At 39.6% G+C, this 17,765-nt stretch overlaps 1 protein-coding gene across 1 annotated transcript in view; it reads right to left on the bottom strand.

Moving 5' to 3' along the window:
* Nucleotides 1-17,209, bottom strand: part of LOC122640178 (protein STICHEL-like 3) — a 54,710-nt gene extending 37,501 nt beyond the window's left edge. Inside the window, exons 1-4 of the mRNA XM_043833333.1 lie at nucleotides 14,615-17,209; nucleotides 13,648-13,867; nucleotides 5,929-6,483; nucleotides 2,261-2,915 (exon numbers count right to left, since the gene is read on the bottom strand). Coding sequence (XP_043689268.1) covers nucleotides 2,261-2,915; nucleotides 5,929-6,483; nucleotides 13,648-13,867; nucleotides 14,615-16,681 — 3,497 coding nt within the window. The 5' untranslated portion in view covers nucleotides 16,682-17,209. The remainder of the gene's footprint in view (nucleotides 1-2,260; nucleotides 2,916-5,928; nucleotides 6,484-13,647; nucleotides 13,868-14,614) is intronic.
* Between the last annotated feature and the right edge of the window lie 556 nt (nucleotides 17,210-17,765).

The raw sequence follows: 17,765 nt of genomic DNA, 5'->3' as shown, positions 1-17,765 counted from the left end.
TCTCCTGGTAAGCCTTCCTCTTCCGACCTACCTATTGCTCAAGGTACTAGGACTTGCACCCAGCATCACATTTCTCGTTTTGTTTCCTATAGTTCTCTTTCTCTTTCTTTTTGAGCATTTGTATCTTCTCTTTCTTCTGTTTCTATTCCTAAAAATTGGCAGGAAGCATGTACAGATTAAACAAAAATAATACGTGGGATCTTGTGGCTCTTCCTCCAGGGGAAAAACCAGTAGGATGTAAATGGATGTTTGTGGTCAAACAGAAGGCAGATGGAATAGTGGATCGATACAAAGCCTGCCTGGTTGCAAAGGGCTTGACTCAGACATATGGAGTTGACTAGTAGGAGACCTTCACACCAGTAGCAAAGCTTAATACTGTAAGAGTGTTGTTATCTTGTGCTGTGAATCTTGGATGGGATCTTCAGCAGTTAGATGTGAAGAATGCATTCCTCCATGGAGAACTAGAAGAAGAGGTATATATGAAAATTCCTCCAGGTTTTTCAGGTAATACTACTAAGGGTAAGGTGTGTAAATTGAAGCGTGCTCTCTATGGGTTGAAGCAGTCACTTAGAGCTTGGTTTTCACAAGGCTATGATTTCTGTGGGATACAAGCAAAGCAATGCTGATCATACCTTGTTCATCAAATGTGTTGGTGATAAGGTAACTATCCTCATAGTCTATGTTGATGATATTGTTGTGACCGGAAATGATGGTGATGAGATCAACAAATTGAAGCTCTTCCTTGGCAGTGAGTTTGATATAAAGGATCTGGGAACTCTAAAATATTTTCTAGGGATAGAGGTTGCCCGATCTTCAAAGGGCATCTTTCTTTCTCAAAGAAAATATATCCTAGATCTATTGTCTGAGACTGGGTTGCTAGGTTTTCACCTTCAGATACTCCTACGGAAGCTACTACAAGACTTAAGGAGAAAGAAAGTGACTTGTTGACAAAGGTCGTTATCAGCGATTGGTGGGCAAACTGATCTACCTCTCTCACACACGACCAGACATAGCCATTGCTGAAAGTTTGGTAAGCCAGTTTATGCATGATCCTTATTCCTCTCATATAGAGGTAGTCTTTCGCATCTTGCAATATTTAGAGTCTGCTCTAGGAAAAGGAATCATTTTATCTCCCAATGGTCATCTAAAGGTTAAAGCTTATACTGATGCCGATTGGGCTGGCTCTACTGACACAAAATCCATTTCTGGATATTGTTCTTTTGTGGGTGGAAACCTTATCACATGCCGTAGCAAGAAGCAGAATGTTGTGGCAAGGTCCAGTGCCGAAGCAGAATTCCATGCGATGGCGGAATCTGTGAACTTTTGTGGTTTAGAGGATTGTTGTAGGATATTGGTGTTGTTGTCCATCTTCCGACGATGCTTTATTGTGATAATAAAGCAGCCACTAGCATTGCTCATAACCCTGTCCAGCATGATCATACTAAGCATGTGGAGGTTGACCGACATTTCATCAAGGAGAAGCTCGAAGCCGGACTCATCTGTGTTCCCTTTGTGAAGTCTGTTGATCAGTTAGCCAATGTGTTCACTAAGGGGCTAAGTGGCAAAGTGTTTCTGCCTATCTTAGTCAAGCTGGGCATGCATGACATATATGCTCCAACTTGAGGGGGAGTGTTGGATTGTATGGGCCAGAATACCATGGGGGTATTCTGGACTTTTTTCTATTTTTATTTCATGTACAGCCATGTCGGCTATGTTAGGGAAAATTCTGTCCATGTATTTTCTATTCCTTATTATAAATATATGGCTTGGGGTCTACCTTAGACTATCCAAGCATTATTCTCTAATTCTAATCTCTCAACATTAACAAAATTCATCAAGGACTGAGAAGAAAAGAAAATAGAAGAAGCATATAATTTCTACTTAGCTCTAATCAATCAGAAAGCTTGCAAATTTCTCAACAAACGAACAAATTTTCCAACAGAACTAGGAATCAACTTTGGCAAGGAACTGTCAATATTTTAAGCCCTGATCTCGCAAGTATAGCCAATAACGTGTATATAGAGGATGCTGCCACAAAAGTTAAGGAATTTGCTTCTATGGGCATGATTCTCTTTCATATCAGAATGAAACTTCTCCACTAGAAGGATAGACCAAACTTTTGTATACAATCATAAAATACATCTACTAAGGTAGATTGGACTAAGCCCTATCTTCTAGTCCAATTTACACTCTGAGAATAGAAGAAACTCAAAATTTAAACATTAACCAAGGAAATGGATAATCAAATTGCACTACTTACAGATTCTCTTGCTCAAGCTTTTCAGCAATAGAAATTGCCTTGCGTCTTGACCATTCACTTTGTTGTGTACATCCTTCTGCCTGCTGAATTACATGTGCAAGGGACACTTTTCTTTTCACTAAGCTCTGACTCTGAGCTTGTGCACCAATTTTTCTGTTTCTTCTTTCCTGTAAGGAACCCAAGGATTGCTGACGAGAAAATGCTTCTTCTCCCATCCAAAAACTTTCCAAACCTACTTCATCCAATTGTGCATTGTTGTTCATATGCTCAATACATTCATTCTCTCTAGGAGAAGCAGCTATTTCAACAATTTCGCTTTTTGCCATTTCACATAAGTCAGATTGCAATGGTTTGGCTTGACTAGGACCAACTGCTTTGACAGCTCTATCCTTCAAAACCATTTTAACACTACTATCATTTCCTGCTTTTGGCATCTCCATGATGTCTGTTGCCATTTGAGATGAACCTTCCCCGGCAGCTGGCAATAGAAGAGGAACTTGAGCCCCTGCTCTCAAACCTGTACTAGCTTCACATCTGATTTCAATTGTCACAGGGGATCCTAGAACAGATTCAAAAGCTTGTAAAATCTTTCCCCTAAGTCTTTCTTTTTTAGATTTGGTCAGCTTTGAGCTGAACATCAACTGTATGGTTGGAGCTGCAAGAAAGAACAACTAAATTAGTCAGTCAATGCAAAGTCCTTCTGTAGGAGTAAAATAGCAGTTAAAATTTTGAATAATAGAAATCTTTAACAGGATCAGATAATGTAGGGACAGAAAAGAGACATTTAGATGTTCAAAAAGTGATACAACTGGAGGTCCTGGTCAAGTTAAGAGACTCAGTGAAGGAAATTTATAAAAACGGGGGGATTCTAGTCAACCAAAAATAGAGTGCTATTATTTGTAACCAAAAATAAAATTTCCACTAAACCTATATCCCAAATAGCATACAACTTCATGCATGGGAGGAGAAGCCCAAGGGCGATATGTCTTCTTTCTCCTCCTAAGTATCAGGTATATAAGTTCAACTAATGGATCAGGTACCAGTTACTACGAATATCAGTGATGTACATGTCCCCAAAGTCTATGAACAGGGGGAACCCAATAAATGACTAACCTCATGGCATTATAGGCCACTCTGTATGCTGGAAGAGAATACCTTCAAAATCCCAACAGCTTCCATCAAACGCAACATAAGACTCCAGCTGGATTAATAAACACAATTTTCCTACCTTGGATGCTAACTGCAGGTATATTCCAGAAAGGAGCACATCAAACCCACTGCGGTTAACTAAAATAGCTCCAGTGGGAGCACAATGCCTTTCCACTCCTAATTATAAGGTCAATCCAAAGTAACACAAGGGGAAGATTCAGCTGCTCTGATGCAAAGGAAACAAGCGTTTCAGGATGGGCAGTTCTTTCAACATCAGATGGTTTTTAAACAAATATCTAGATATGCAAGCCATACAAAAAAACGTCTTGGATGGTGTTACGGGTAAAATATCTCCACCACTCACAACAAGGCACATGGATATACAGAATTGGAAACATGATCCAGTAAAATCTCCAGCTCAACTTTCCCAATATAGAAACCTTGTAAGAACCTTAGAACCAAACACCAAAGATAGGAAGTGTACTCCAAATAGGAAATCAAGGAATCCTGCACTTCCAGCTCCCAACTAAGGGAAGGAATCCCAGTACATCTACGGGATTTAGAAGTTTTCCTCAATCAGACCCTTCAAGAATTATCCCCACTCCTAGGAGGAAACTACTAATTCAGGAAGACGATGTATTAGAGGACTCTTTCCCACAACTCAGGGTACCAGACATTCAATATAAATAGAGTTTCCCTTACAGGGCGAGGTATGAGACAATTTCGACTATTTTACACTCTTGTGATATTGCTCTGCTATTCCCTTTAGTTGCCAGAAAACTGATTTAGGCATCGGAGAGTCTTTGCCGGACCCTACTCCTGACCTCTCATGGTGTCTCATTCTTTGTTCCACAGGTGACTCATATCTGTGGAGAGACAGTTTTTTGCCGCAACAGATGGTACTGTCTGTCACCGAGAATTTCTGACAAGAGCAAGAGGTAAGCTGGATTTTAAAGGAAGCCTCATACTAGAACTTAATAGGAAATATACCAGAACCAAGTAACATGTGGGATTCTTCATTGTCTAACCTCACCCCTGATTAAAAGCAAGGTATAAAATTTCGCGATATATTGGTATCTTGGGCCTACCGAGATATCCGAAATATGTCGAAATTTAGCCGAAATATTGCATTTTTTCTGCAATATTTCGGGAGTCTATCTCGGTGGGTTTTTGGCCATATCTAGGCCTGATACTTCATGGACACCCATATTTAAGCTAAATAAACACATTTAAACCTTCATATTGCAAAAAAATGAACTCAAAGTGGTGTTTTGAGCTTGCACCCTTGATTGACAGTATACAATCTAATGTATAAATAGTTAAATACACATTGATTAGGCAGTCAAAGACATAAAAGAAATTTAAACAAACTAATTCAAACTCATAAGACATCATTCATAAATCATATTCTCATAAACTCCATAATAGTCAATGACTCAATACTCAATAGCTCAAAGAGTGAAAATCCTTCACAATCTTGCTAGAAAGTGTTTCTGGCGTGTTTTTGGCAATAATCCGTCGAAAAAGATGAAGAACAAGTTGGAGGATGCTTAGAATCCAAGTTGGACGAGTAGAAAACAAAGAAAAAACCCCAAAAACAGCCTCTGCCCAGCTCTCGGTCGATATTTCGACCGTTAGCTGGCGAAATATGGTATTTATAAGGCCTCTTTAATGAGTCACGTGAGGTGTTTTGTAACATTTCGGCGATATTTTGGTATATCGCCGAAATGTGCCGAAATGTGACGAAATATCGTCGAAATTTTGTCCTTTTTGGTTTCGCCTTCACATCTCGTCTCGGCCCACTCAAGATTACCGAAATTTCACGATATATCGCGAAATTTTGTACCATGATTAAAAGCTGTAACAAACATTCCAAAGAATCAAATTCAGAATTTGAATCTGAAATACCATCAAGTTATGTGATTTTAGCTTCATTTTATGGAGCAAACAGTGTGAAACACTATCTTGCCGCATACACATTTTTTTTCTTAATGAAGAATGAACATGGTATCAGTTTGAGCTTCTAGGTGAAACGGTAGCAAACATGGTATCAGAGCAGGGACACCGAGTTTTGACTCCTGGGAAGTGCAAAAATCAGGTAAGGGCCGACACTTTTTCTCCCTCGGTGTCGTGCAAAGAAATGCCGTGTGAGCTCCACGTGCAAAGACCATGGGATCTTGGCCTACACATGTGAGGGAGTGTTGATGTATACATTGACACTGCTCTTCTCTAACAGTTGCTTATGAAACGTTCAATGGAGTGTTCTACCTAAGAATTGTTACACCATTCAAGACAAGTTTTTTACAAATTTCTATTGTACAGTAAAATTAATAAGATTGAAGGGCTGAGCTTATTAAAGGATCAGTTTGAACTTCTGAGGCTTCCATTTGCTTGAAGATACTAATGGCGTAATTGAAATGAAAACCTGACCAAAAACTGGAGACATCTCCAAAAAATGTTATATTATGCTATATATCATTGTAGGAGCAAATAATTATACCAAAGAAGTGAGAGGATACCTGCACCAAAACTGACTGAAATCAGTTTCCCTTCTTGTTGCATAAACTGGCATAGGGCGTATGGTTCAATCTTCTCAAGAACTGCCAACCATATTTCTTCTTTATGACCTTTCCCCGAAGTTTGCTCACCACTTCCTCTAGTTATATCAGTAGACAATGAGAATGTTCGCTGAGGAGGCCTCTCAGCCTGTTTTTTCCCTCCTACACTGTTACTGTTGATCTTGTTCTCATCACAAACAACATCATCAGCACTTCCATTTTGGAGTTGCATCCTAATATTTGTCAACAAGCCCGTCTCATTGTTAGACGTATTAGCATGATGAATGTTACTTTTCCTGGCTATATCTCCCCGACTGTTGTTATTTAGGACTGAAGGACTATGATTAAAACTAGTGTCTCCAGAAGAACTAGGCAAGACATACTGCTGATCAGGAGCAAGTTGAAGCAATGCAGCTGTTAGCCATGTTAGTTTGTCATTAGACATTCTCAGTTGTTTCTCAGCTTCAGATAGAGTTTTCAGAGCTTGACGCAGTTTCTCCATGTCTTCTTTGGATACTGAAATCAATGTAATCATGTGTTAGTTGAACATTGGAGAAACAAGAAATATAGATCATAACCGGCAATTGGAAACCCACAGGTTTTTAGAAGAACTACGATAAAATCAAATTAGTAGTATTGAACTATATTTTTTGAGAGGTCAAGAGTGTTTTTGCTCCTTGGGTTGGGGTTAGGTGGAATGTCCCCCCCCCCCCTTGTATTCGCTTATTATTTTTGGATCTTAATAAAATCTAGGGGCTGGCCCGGGTCCCAGGTAATATTCAGGATAAAAAAATAAAAAAAAACTATAATTTTCAGGCTATAGAAAGAGATAGGACAGAAAGACAGTTAAAAATAAGGGATACTGATACATAATCTTAGAAACGTTGCACATACATGAGCAAGTGCTATCCGACATTTAGCATATACCAGGACGATGCATGCCCTGCATGTTTGAAATGTGTCTCCACAAGCATAATTGATTTTAGAAAATTCAACAAACACATAAGGATTGTTTATGTACATTGACGCTGACCTTCCCTAACAGTTCAAGCTTTTAGGTGAAACGGTAATGAACAGGAATAGCATAGACAAAGATGCATAATCAATCATGAGAGATAATTACTCAGTTGCTGATAAATAAAAGTTCCTCTTATGGTTCTGTAAACTAAAAGACTGCTCTACAAATGATCCTCAATTATTCATTCCCATGTTCCACCAGTCTACTATGCAGGACCATACCATTTCCTACAGCATACATACTCAAATATTTTCTGACTTTATTAATCATTTCTTCGCATCTTCCCAGTCCCTTACGAGCCTTATAATTGCACATTACATGAATGCTGGAAACCCATCGGATTGCTAAAATAAAATTTCCTTTGTACATAAAGTGAACAGAAGGGATATGGACATGTGATGTAGATCAATGGGGTAGATCTAGCCACACCAGCAGCCTGTCCAGATTCTTCTCATCAAACCAGTATTTGTGGGCCCATATATTCTGATATTAGTAAAGCCCAGATATCAGGCCCTATTCTGTAATCAACCATCTGGAATATTGGAACAGATTTGTGGGTCTCATCCTTTACTTGCATGGAGATATTTTCTGGAATGAAAGTTGACTTGCATGGAGAAGAATTTCCAGCAGATTCAGAAGATAATCTGTGGGTCCCATGCCAGATTGCGTGGGAAGAGAGATGCTGCAAGATCTTTTAAAGTGTGTATTTTAATTAGTTTCTATTTTCAGATTTAGCAAGTACACTTTCCATTTTATATAATAGCAATATTGGAGTCTTAATTTCTGATTTGTAATGTTTCTAGAAGAGAGCTTAGAATAGCAGTAGTTTCTGTTGAGAACCGTGGGATGGGAATATTATCTCTTTACTTAGGTTACTTTAGGGTTTTATTATTTTCCCTCTTTTACTATTTTGCCCTTGGGTTGTAATTCTCATTATAAATAAAGTGGACCTCTGTCATTAATGACAAGTCACATCATTTCTCAAACTCTGACTCTGAACTGTTTCTAATCTTGTAATAGTTGCTCTGTTATTTAATAAAGAGAAGGGGCTGGACAAAGGCATGATTTGCACAACACATGAAGCTTTTTCTTTGAAACCTGTGTGATGCAGTGGATTCCCTAGTGAGATGCTCGGCTGACTGGTGGGAAGCTGGTCAAGGGTTGAGTGAGAGATTCAAGTCAATCTTTCTCTTTCTTCTACCCTAACCCTTTTCTGTTCCTGAGATTTCAAGTATGTATATCAGTTTTGTTTAGACTTATTCACTGCTGTTCCTGTGGTTCATTTTGAGGCATTTTATCACTGATTAGGTGAGCTTTAACGGATCCCAGGTACAGATTGCTCTGCTGTAGTAAACAGCCCTGCAATGCTCCTGTTTTCCTCTATAACTACTCTGTTTGGCCTCACTGATCTGCAGCATCTGTCCATCCTATTTGGCTTAGATTTTGGCATTCTGTCCCCTGTTCTAAGAGGGTATTTCGGCCAGGTTTGGTTCTGATCTGATTTACAGATCTGGAGTTTGGGAGAGTTATTATTAGTATCCTAAGTTTCTCTTTTATCCTAAGTCATTATCCTAAGTCATTATTTCGAAGCAGTACCTGTAGAACCTTATCCAACCATTGGATTTCTCCCAAATTTTAGGTATTAATACTATTGTTTCAGATTTACACTCAACCAGGGTTTTACCAAATTCTGATAACCAGATTTTGAGATCTACTCTTTCTCTCAAATCTGGTACAATTGGTGTCCTGCGATCCTGGTCATGTCTTGGCTTCCTGGTCATTATTAGTTTGGTGATTAGGATCCCATCAACATGGCAGTGTGAACATATTAGATAACAGCCAAACAGAAATATTACCCTGACACAGTAGAAATGCCAAAAAGGAATTATGTTAACAAAACTCAATTAGGTGGAATAAGGCTCAAGTCCTGTTGATTACCCACATGCACAAGCACACACACGCACAACACAAACTCATGGAACAACAATGGGAAACATGAAATTATAAGAAGATAAACGAAGGAAGATATAACAAAAATTTCAGAAACCAATCTCATTTTTCATAGCTGACTATCAATTTGTAAAGTTGTCTTTTTGCTTTTGGTTCTTCTGTGAATATCAACTTGCAAATCCGGTCCTAGCTGATCTTAGATGGGATCATATGACGTGTTCATATTTCTTCATGTCAAACTTCCAGTAGTCAGTATTCTTTGGAGCATCATATCTACAGCCTTATCTTCTATTATTTTCCAGAAAAAAAAATATAAAAAATATTTCTTCAGAATTCCAAAAAATGTCTTCCGTGGACATGGGGTATGAAGTGTGCATAAGGGTATGATAAGAAACAATCCTAGTTTGGGATTTGGAACAGTACCTATGCAAATTTCCCATTCTACGTGCTACTTCAAAATGTAAGGATGTAGAGAAACACATGTTTCCCCAGATAGGAGTTATAAATAGAATTTTGGATGGTTCTAGGTCTTCTAGCTATATATAGAGCCTTAGAAAAATAGAATACCAAATCTAAGTAATAAGATGGAAATTATTTATGAACATAGTTCAGGGTGCCTTCTGCAAGCAAGCCAGAGCTCTCATTTGCCAACCTAAGCCTAGGGAGAACAAGATTCACATCAACGGGGCCCACTCCAACACATGCTTAATAGTGTGTCCTTTTTGACTTCTCATTTGTCCCTATTGACTGCTCCTGCATCGATATGACCAACCAATCACTTAACAAGAATCCACATTAATGATTAGAGTTTTTCTTGAGTGGGGGGGGATATCAAATTTGTAAACACTTCCTGCCCAACCTTCAATTAACTCGTCAGCTGCTACTTCTCATATGACTACAATGAAATTGTCTGATTTATTTGCCAATTAGCATAGTTCTTGGAGCAACAAAAAAACAATCTCCTCCTTGTCCACACAATTTTGATCCATACAGTTTCACACTGTATTTACTGTTTCTATGTTGTAATATGGATGGGGCTTTTCGGACATATTTGGACACTCATAGTATTATTCACCAAACTTCTTGCGCGGATAGTCCAGCCCAAAATGAGTGGCTGGACGCAAGAACAGACATTTGCTGGAGGTGGGCCCGCTCCCTTATGTTTGTCATGAATGTCCCTCCCCGGTTTTGGGGAGATGCCATTCTTGTAGCCACTTACCTGATTAATCCTTCACTGGTCCTCACTGGTCGCCGCCCATTGGATGTTCTATTGGGATCTTCTACATTTATTGTTCCACCCAAGATATTTGGTTGTGTGGTCTTTGCTAAAAATCATCTCCTCATGGGAAGTTTGATTTGAAGGGACTTCGATGCATATTTCTTGGATATTCCGCCACACAAAAAGGGTATAAATGTTGTCATCCTCCTACCAGGAAGCTTTTTGTCACCATGGATGTGGTCTTTGGGGAGTCTGAACCGTATTTTGCACCATCGTACCTCTTCAGGGGGAGAATTCAAGTAATGAAGATGTACCTCTGATAGCTCCATTAGATGTACATGTACCTACCATTGAAGATGAGTCTATTGAATTGGAAGACGGAATTACTAGTCAAGAACAACAACTAGAACGGAATGGACAGCCTACAATTCAGGGGGAGTTTAGAGACCAAGGGGAAGAACTAAATCAGGTGAAGACCTTTGTTCGTGGAACATACTTTCCTCCTCATGGAGTATACCTCCCTCCTCGTGAAACTGGGCACAAAGAGACCACCGTCACTGCACCCGCACAATCAACACCTGCTCCAAGTCCTAGTTATCCATCTGGTAAGCATGTTTCTGATCCAAGGCTTGATCTTCCTGTTGCAATCAGAAAACCCAAGCGAAGTTATACTCAACATCCAATTTCGAATTTTGTTTCTTATAATTCTTTAACTCCTTCATTCCATGCCCTTGTTTCCTCTTTATCTTCCATCTCTATTCCTAACAACTGGTACGAAGCAATAATAAAACAGAAATGGAAGGTGGCAATGGATGAAGAAATGCATGCCCTAGAGAAAATAGAACCTGGGATTTGGAGACTCTTCCACAAGGAAAGAACTCATTGGTTGTAAATTGGTCTTTGTAGTAAAGCACAAGTCGGATGGGACAGTAGATAGATAAAAAGCGAGATTGGTTGCCAAAGGATTTACCTTAACCCATGGGATTGACTACCAAGAAACCTTTACTCCTATAGCAAAGATGCATACTGTTCGGGTAATTATTTCTTGTGCTGTAAACCACGGCTGGAGTCTCCAACAACTACAAGAACGCATTCTTACATGGAGAGTTGGAAGAGGATGTCTATATGGAGATACCTCCAGGATTTGCTTCACCAGAAACTGAGGGAAGGGTGTGCAAGTTGAAGAAGGCCTTATATGGCTTAAAGCAATCACCCCGAGCCTGGTTTGGTCGTTTTCATAAACCTATGGTTGCCAATGGCTATAAGCAAAGCAATGCTGACCACACGGTCCACACATTGTTTGTTAAAAGAGTGGGACAGCATATCACTATTCTGATTGTCTATGTAGATGATATAGTAATCACTGGAGGTAATGCACAAGAAATTCAGAAGTTGAAGACCTACTTGAACACAAAGTTTGAGGTCAAAGACTTGGGCAGATTGCGGTATTTCTTGGGAACAGAGGTTGCCTATTCAGCTAAAGGTATATCTCTTTCCCAAAGAAAGTACACTCTTGATTTGTTGAATGATGCTGGCATGCTTGGGTGTAAACCTGCCGATACACCTTTGGAGCCTAACACATACTTGAAGAGTAAGGAAGGTGACCCTGTGGATAAGGAAAGTTATCAGAGACTGGTTGGGAGATTAATAAATTTATCCCATTCCAGACCAGATATTGCATTTGCAATAAGTGTAGTTAGCCAGTTTATGCATGATCCTCACTCTTCTCACTTGGAGGCAGTATACCGGATCCTAAGGTACCTGAAGTCTTCTCCTGGTAAAGAAATCCTATATTCTTCACACAGTCATCTCCAGGTAGAAGCTTATACTGATGCAGATTGGGCAGACAGCCTGATGATCGAAGATCAACATCTGGATATTGCACCTATATTGGAGGAAACTTAACTACTTGGAGAAGCAAGAAGCAGGCAGTGGTTGCTCGGTTAAGTGCTAAAGCTGAGTTTAGAGCCATGGCGCAAGGTATCTGTGAACTTCTCTGGCTAAAGGGACTTCTTCAAAATCTTGGGATGTCAGTTGATCTTCCTATGCGACTGTCAATCTGCAATCAGCATTGCCCATAACCCAATCCAACATGATCGCACCAAACATGTTGAGATTGATCAACATTTTATCAAGGAGAAGCTGGAGCAAGGAGTCATTTGTATTCCATTTGTTCAGTCTAGTGATCAACTGGCTGATATTCTTACTAAGGGAATTAGTAGTAAATTGTTTTGTTCTATTGTTAGCAAGTTGGGCACGTTTGACATGTATGCACCAACTTAAGGGGGAGTGTTGTAATATGGGTTCAAGGGTAAAATTGTGATAGGGGTAATATTGTCCTTGTACCCATTCCAGAACATTCTTTCTCTTGTTATAAATAAAGGACGGCTGTAGTTACTCTGACTCAAGCCATTATTCAAGGATTTCAACACTACCACTTCAGACTTCTCTAATAAAATTGAAGATCTGAATTAATTCCTTCGAACTCTGCACAAGCTTATGGAAGCATAAGACAATTGATAGATTCAAAGAAAGCAATAAAATTGTAAGTCCAATCATCATTGGTTAAAATGTAATGAAGATCCTAACAGATTTTAGTCTGATCCATGAAGTTAATTATGCGTAGAAATTAACCAATTCTGAGTTAATAAAAATTAAGAGCTCGAAGAGAGAACCATACAGCTGTAACAGGAAGTGTAATCCAACTTCCTCAGAGACATTAGAAGAATAGTATATTCCACTATATCCATAGATTTCATTTTTTGTAAAAAAAATTTGAAATTAATCATGGTGCTGATACTGGAAAAAACAAGCCGAGATTATAAAGGGAGGAATATATGGTTTAAGATGAGATTTTGGATGATCCAGAAAACAATATCAAACCGACGCTGGTACCTCCAGTACTGGTAGAGCTCATAAGGCATGTTTCTAGAGTAATAACCTACGCTTTCAGTGTTCCTTCAGACATCAGAGATTACTAGAGAATAGAAATATCCCTCCACCAGGGTCTGAAATTGGTTATCTGACTTGAATTGAAGTGGAATAATGGACATGTTGTAATATGGGTATAAGGTTATTTATCAAGGGAGATTCCCCGGGCAGCTGGGTAACCTAAACAGTAGCAATGTTCAAGGTGTCTATTCCATTCTATAGGAGAGATATAGGTCTTGGCTTCTCTAGGAACATATCGTGGGAATAAAGATCAGCCAACTCCTCACCCCACAAAGTTACCCAATTAACGGGTGACTAGGCTTGGTTTGATCTGCAACATGTGCATCCCATGGTAATCGTTCACACTTTCGCTGCTTTTACTTTGCTGGTTCTAGCCATTTCAGGGCTTCAGTCATAACTTGCTTGATGCTTCTATACATCTCTCATTGATAAATTATTTCTTATTTCTCAAAGAAAAGAAGACAGAAAATCCAAATACAACAGTGCGCATTCATATCAAACATTACTGAAACATAAGGATGACCAAATAATTTTGACTGACATGTTGATCGGCGGAAGAACTTTCTCCTTAGCCTTTCCTTGGTGAACAAATAACTTCCAGCAAGAATGTCAGTTATTATTGTAGCAAGCTGTGACATCAATGCTAACGGCTCCACACCAGCTTCCATAATCTCTCTCAAGTTTTTTACAGTGTTCACTGTGTCTGCTGATAATGCTAAATCAAGTAGATCTACCAATTTCTCATCAGAGACCAATCCAACCTGGAAGAAAGTAGTAATATTAAGTCCAATGAGTTCTAAGCAGTTTCTCGTAATAAAAATTCATTTCACCCTACAGGGGCAGGGGAGCAGATTCTCATGTAAGAATCAACATAACCACAAGGAGTTTTTAGCTTCAAGTATCATAAAATTGCAATTAATCAATGAGCTATTCTTTGGGAATAAAGGTTCACAGAACCTAAAAGGCTAAAAACTTAACATTAAATAAATAAACAGGAAAATGAAAGTTCATTAAGACAACTTTCTAATGAAAGTTTCTATTATCAAAGAAAAAAAAAAGTTTCATAGAGCCCAAACCTTCTTATATAATTTGAGAATGCAAGTGACGTCGTTTATGCAAAATTAAACAAATCAAATTAACAACACGCTACATGAATGAGAGTCAGCAAGAAACAGGAATAAAAGGAATACCAACACCACGAATGCCTTTGGTGATAGCTGAATTCTTCCGACGATAAATAGAATGACTAAGAGCACACACAAAAACAGAGAAATAAAAAATCTAAGGGAAAGAAAACATTAGAAATCCATTGGCATCATGTTCCACTTAGAAACCTCATCAAAAAATTGGCAATCTTTTTTCTGAAGTACATCTAAGTAAATCATATTTGATGAACCCAGGACTACACTTGTTTCCTCCATAACTATGCTCATGGGATATAGACAAAAAAGACACCAGGAAAGAGAAATAATGAAGAACGTTTGGAAATTAAATGATAAAGAACTTACAAGCTCCTGAACTAAGGGGACAGTGATCCTCTGCCCAAGCAAACTCAGTTGCTCTAGAGTCATCTCAGCATCCCTCAAAGATCCATCTGACCGTGATGCAATAAGTTTTAGTGCATCCTTATCAATTTCTAAATCTTCTTGGGTTGCGATCCACTGCAAAGTATATATGATATCTGCATCCTTCAGCTTTGGGAAAAAGAACTTCTGACACCTGGATATAATTATATGAGGTAAATGGTCGAGACATGTACTAACAAGGATAAAAACCACACGTCTGGGTGCTCGATCAATGACCTTCGAGATAGCATTCCAGGAATCAGGGGGCAAATTATCGCAATCGTCAAAAATGAAAACTCTATACTGAGACTGCAGCTGGGACATAATCATGTTATCAATTAGATCCATGATGCTCTCAAAATCAAAATTACCAACTGGACCAAGTTCCTTCACATTTCGGCTCTTACCCAAATCATGTGCAATACATGAATTGCAGAAACCACAAGGTTTGGGATGTTCTGAAGATTGGCAATTTAAAGCTCTAGCAAATACACGAGCACATGAAGTTTTCCCAGTGCCATGAGGACCATAAAACACATATACCAAGCCAACTTTCCTTTTTACAACAGCATTTGAAAGAGCTTGTGCTACCAAGTTCTGTCCCACAAGATCCTTAAAGGTTCTTGGCATGTATTTCTGCGTCAAACTTTGGTGTCTAACATGGCGGTGCCCTCTAAAGTCAGGACGACCACCAGATCTTGCTTGAGAAGCAAGGTCAGACTCTACTTCATGCTTCAAACCATGATCCCCAAAAATTCCTAACTCCCCTGAATACTCCCGCAGCCAAACGGAATTGTCAGTGCTGTCCTGAGATCCTGATGGCTCAACTAGTAAAGGTACTGCCTCTGCATCAGATTTGGTAGATGAACTTGAGTGATCAGATGCTGCAGGCATATCTGAAATATCTCTTCTTTGGGGAATGGAGCCCCCTTTCTTTAACCTTGAGTCAGACAACCCACAAGATAAACTCCTTCCAGCAATGTCCAGAAATGTTTTACCCCTGTGGTGAATTCTAGACCAATTCCAAGGAATGCCACACCCATGTCCAGGAACCCGTGTGCCATCCAGGTTTGAAACTTCATCCTCTTCTTCCTCCATGTAGTACTTAGGTTGTGAACCCTGGGCTAATGAATTTGAAGCCACAGACAATTCATTATGAGCTCCAATATCTCTTGGGTCAGTAGCAGGCCAAGCTTTCCTCGCACCTCGAGACCGACGCCTTCTTACCTGGTGCAATCCACTGCAGTAGCCATGATTGCTTGCTTCTAGATCCTCACTGGTTCTCTCCTGTTGTCTATGTCTTCCATGTTGATGAAGGAGAGAAGAATCCACACCATCACTGTCTATTGGAAGCTCGTTCAGCTGTTCTGAAAGGGTCTTAAGCTGCACATCTTGACGAGCCTTCCCCTTCTGCAAATTCTTTTTAGCATTTGGTTCTGCCTTCCCTGAAACTAAGTCATTGACTGAGTTGTGAGCATCTTGTAAAGTATCCTCAGTGCCACCCACATGATCACTCCTATTTTTCTGACTTGATTTCTCATCTTTAATTCTTCTGGAATCTCTAACTCTACCTATGCTCCTCCGATCACTACTAACTGTCCCTCCTGTGTTGCCCCTTCTCACTTCAGCAGCAGCAGCCTTTGGTACCACTTCACTTGCAAAAGGTGGGGAGCTTCCTGATAACCTTCTTCCTTCCCTTCTACGCTTTTCAATCCTTACAGACCTTCTTCCCTCATGTATTGCACCATCCTTTTCAAGTCTCTTAGACAATGAATCAGCAATAGAAGGAGACTGCCATGAGGGAGTACTGGTTGAAGGATCTCTGAGAGACCTTGACCTCTGAAGGACAATCAGGTCCCTGATAAGAGACCTTTCAGTCAATATGGGGCTCTGCTTGTGCATATGGTTCCTCAGATGAATGCAATTTGTCAAATGGACATGATTGCGGAGATGATCACTTATAGCACCATTCTCATCTTTGAAATATCTACCACGAACAGGTCGGGTCATGATCAGAATACGAACAGGTCCCACAGCAGATATGGAGATAGGAGCAGAACAGCATATGAAAGAAAATCAAGCATTTTCCGTTTCGCGATTACCAGGCTACTACTCAAACAGAGCATATCAAAAAATATATGGCGAAATTAGAAAATCGTCCCATTCCACTCGTGAAGTTTCCACGTAAGGGTTGTGATGAACGCCTAACTCCTATAGTTACAGTGAAGAAATCAGAGTTACTGTAGAGGAGACTCAAAGAAAGAAGAATGCAATTTCAGATACCCTAGTTCCATGAACAATAACTCCACAAAGCTGATCACTGTAGAACTCAATCCTTTAAGCTGCGCGCTCTACTCGTATTCTCCTGAGGCACCAATAGCATCCAAAAACTGCACTCCTCAACAAAATATGGTTAATTCATCCGAACTTTGAAAAAATTGGAATCAAGTACAAGAAACTTGATTATGCTTTGAAGCAGAAACCAAAAGATTAGGAGCCTGTTCTTCCACCACCCAGCCGCAGTGCTATATGGATTATCTATTCGAGCTAAGTTCAAACTCACTCTGCTACTCCCGTCTAGGACAGCCTAAGAAGTTTCACCATTTCTGCAGATTCAGAAGGGGAAGAAATGCTGAAACACCTGGATTCTTCCACCCTCCGGCCTCAGTGCTGTATATGGATTATCTCTTCGAGCTGAGCTCAAACAACACAGATCTCTGCAACAGTCTTTCCCTTCTCCCTTTGCACTAATTAATCCGAAACAACCTCTTCATTTGTGCAAACTCACAGAGCGAAGAAAAGGTTATGAAGGTCCCTCAAACAATCTAGAACTCGTTTGCTGTCACTCACTCTGCTGCTCCCGTCTCCTACAACCTAAGAAGTTTCACCATTTCTGCAGATTCAAAAGGGGAAGAAACGCTGAAACACCTGGATTCTAGATAGAAATCTCATGATCAATTTAAAAGCAATAGTAACAACAATAATAATCCAACAAGAAAAAAGTGAAGAATAGTCACTGAACTCACCTGACTGAAGAGCAAGAGACCCGTTGGTGATCCACAGCTCGGTTCTTTTTTTGACCGATCTCTCTCTC

Source organism: Telopea speciosissima, chromosome 9 (genome assembly GCF_018873765.1).
Source record: "Telopea speciosissima isolate NSW1024214 ecotype Mountain lineage chromosome 9, Tspe_v1, whole genome shotgun sequence".
NCBI classification, from domain to species: Eukaryota; Viridiplantae; Streptophyta; class Magnoliopsida; order Proteales; family Proteaceae; genus Telopea; species Telopea speciosissima.
This window is presented reverse-complemented; position numbering and strand designations above follow the sequence as displayed.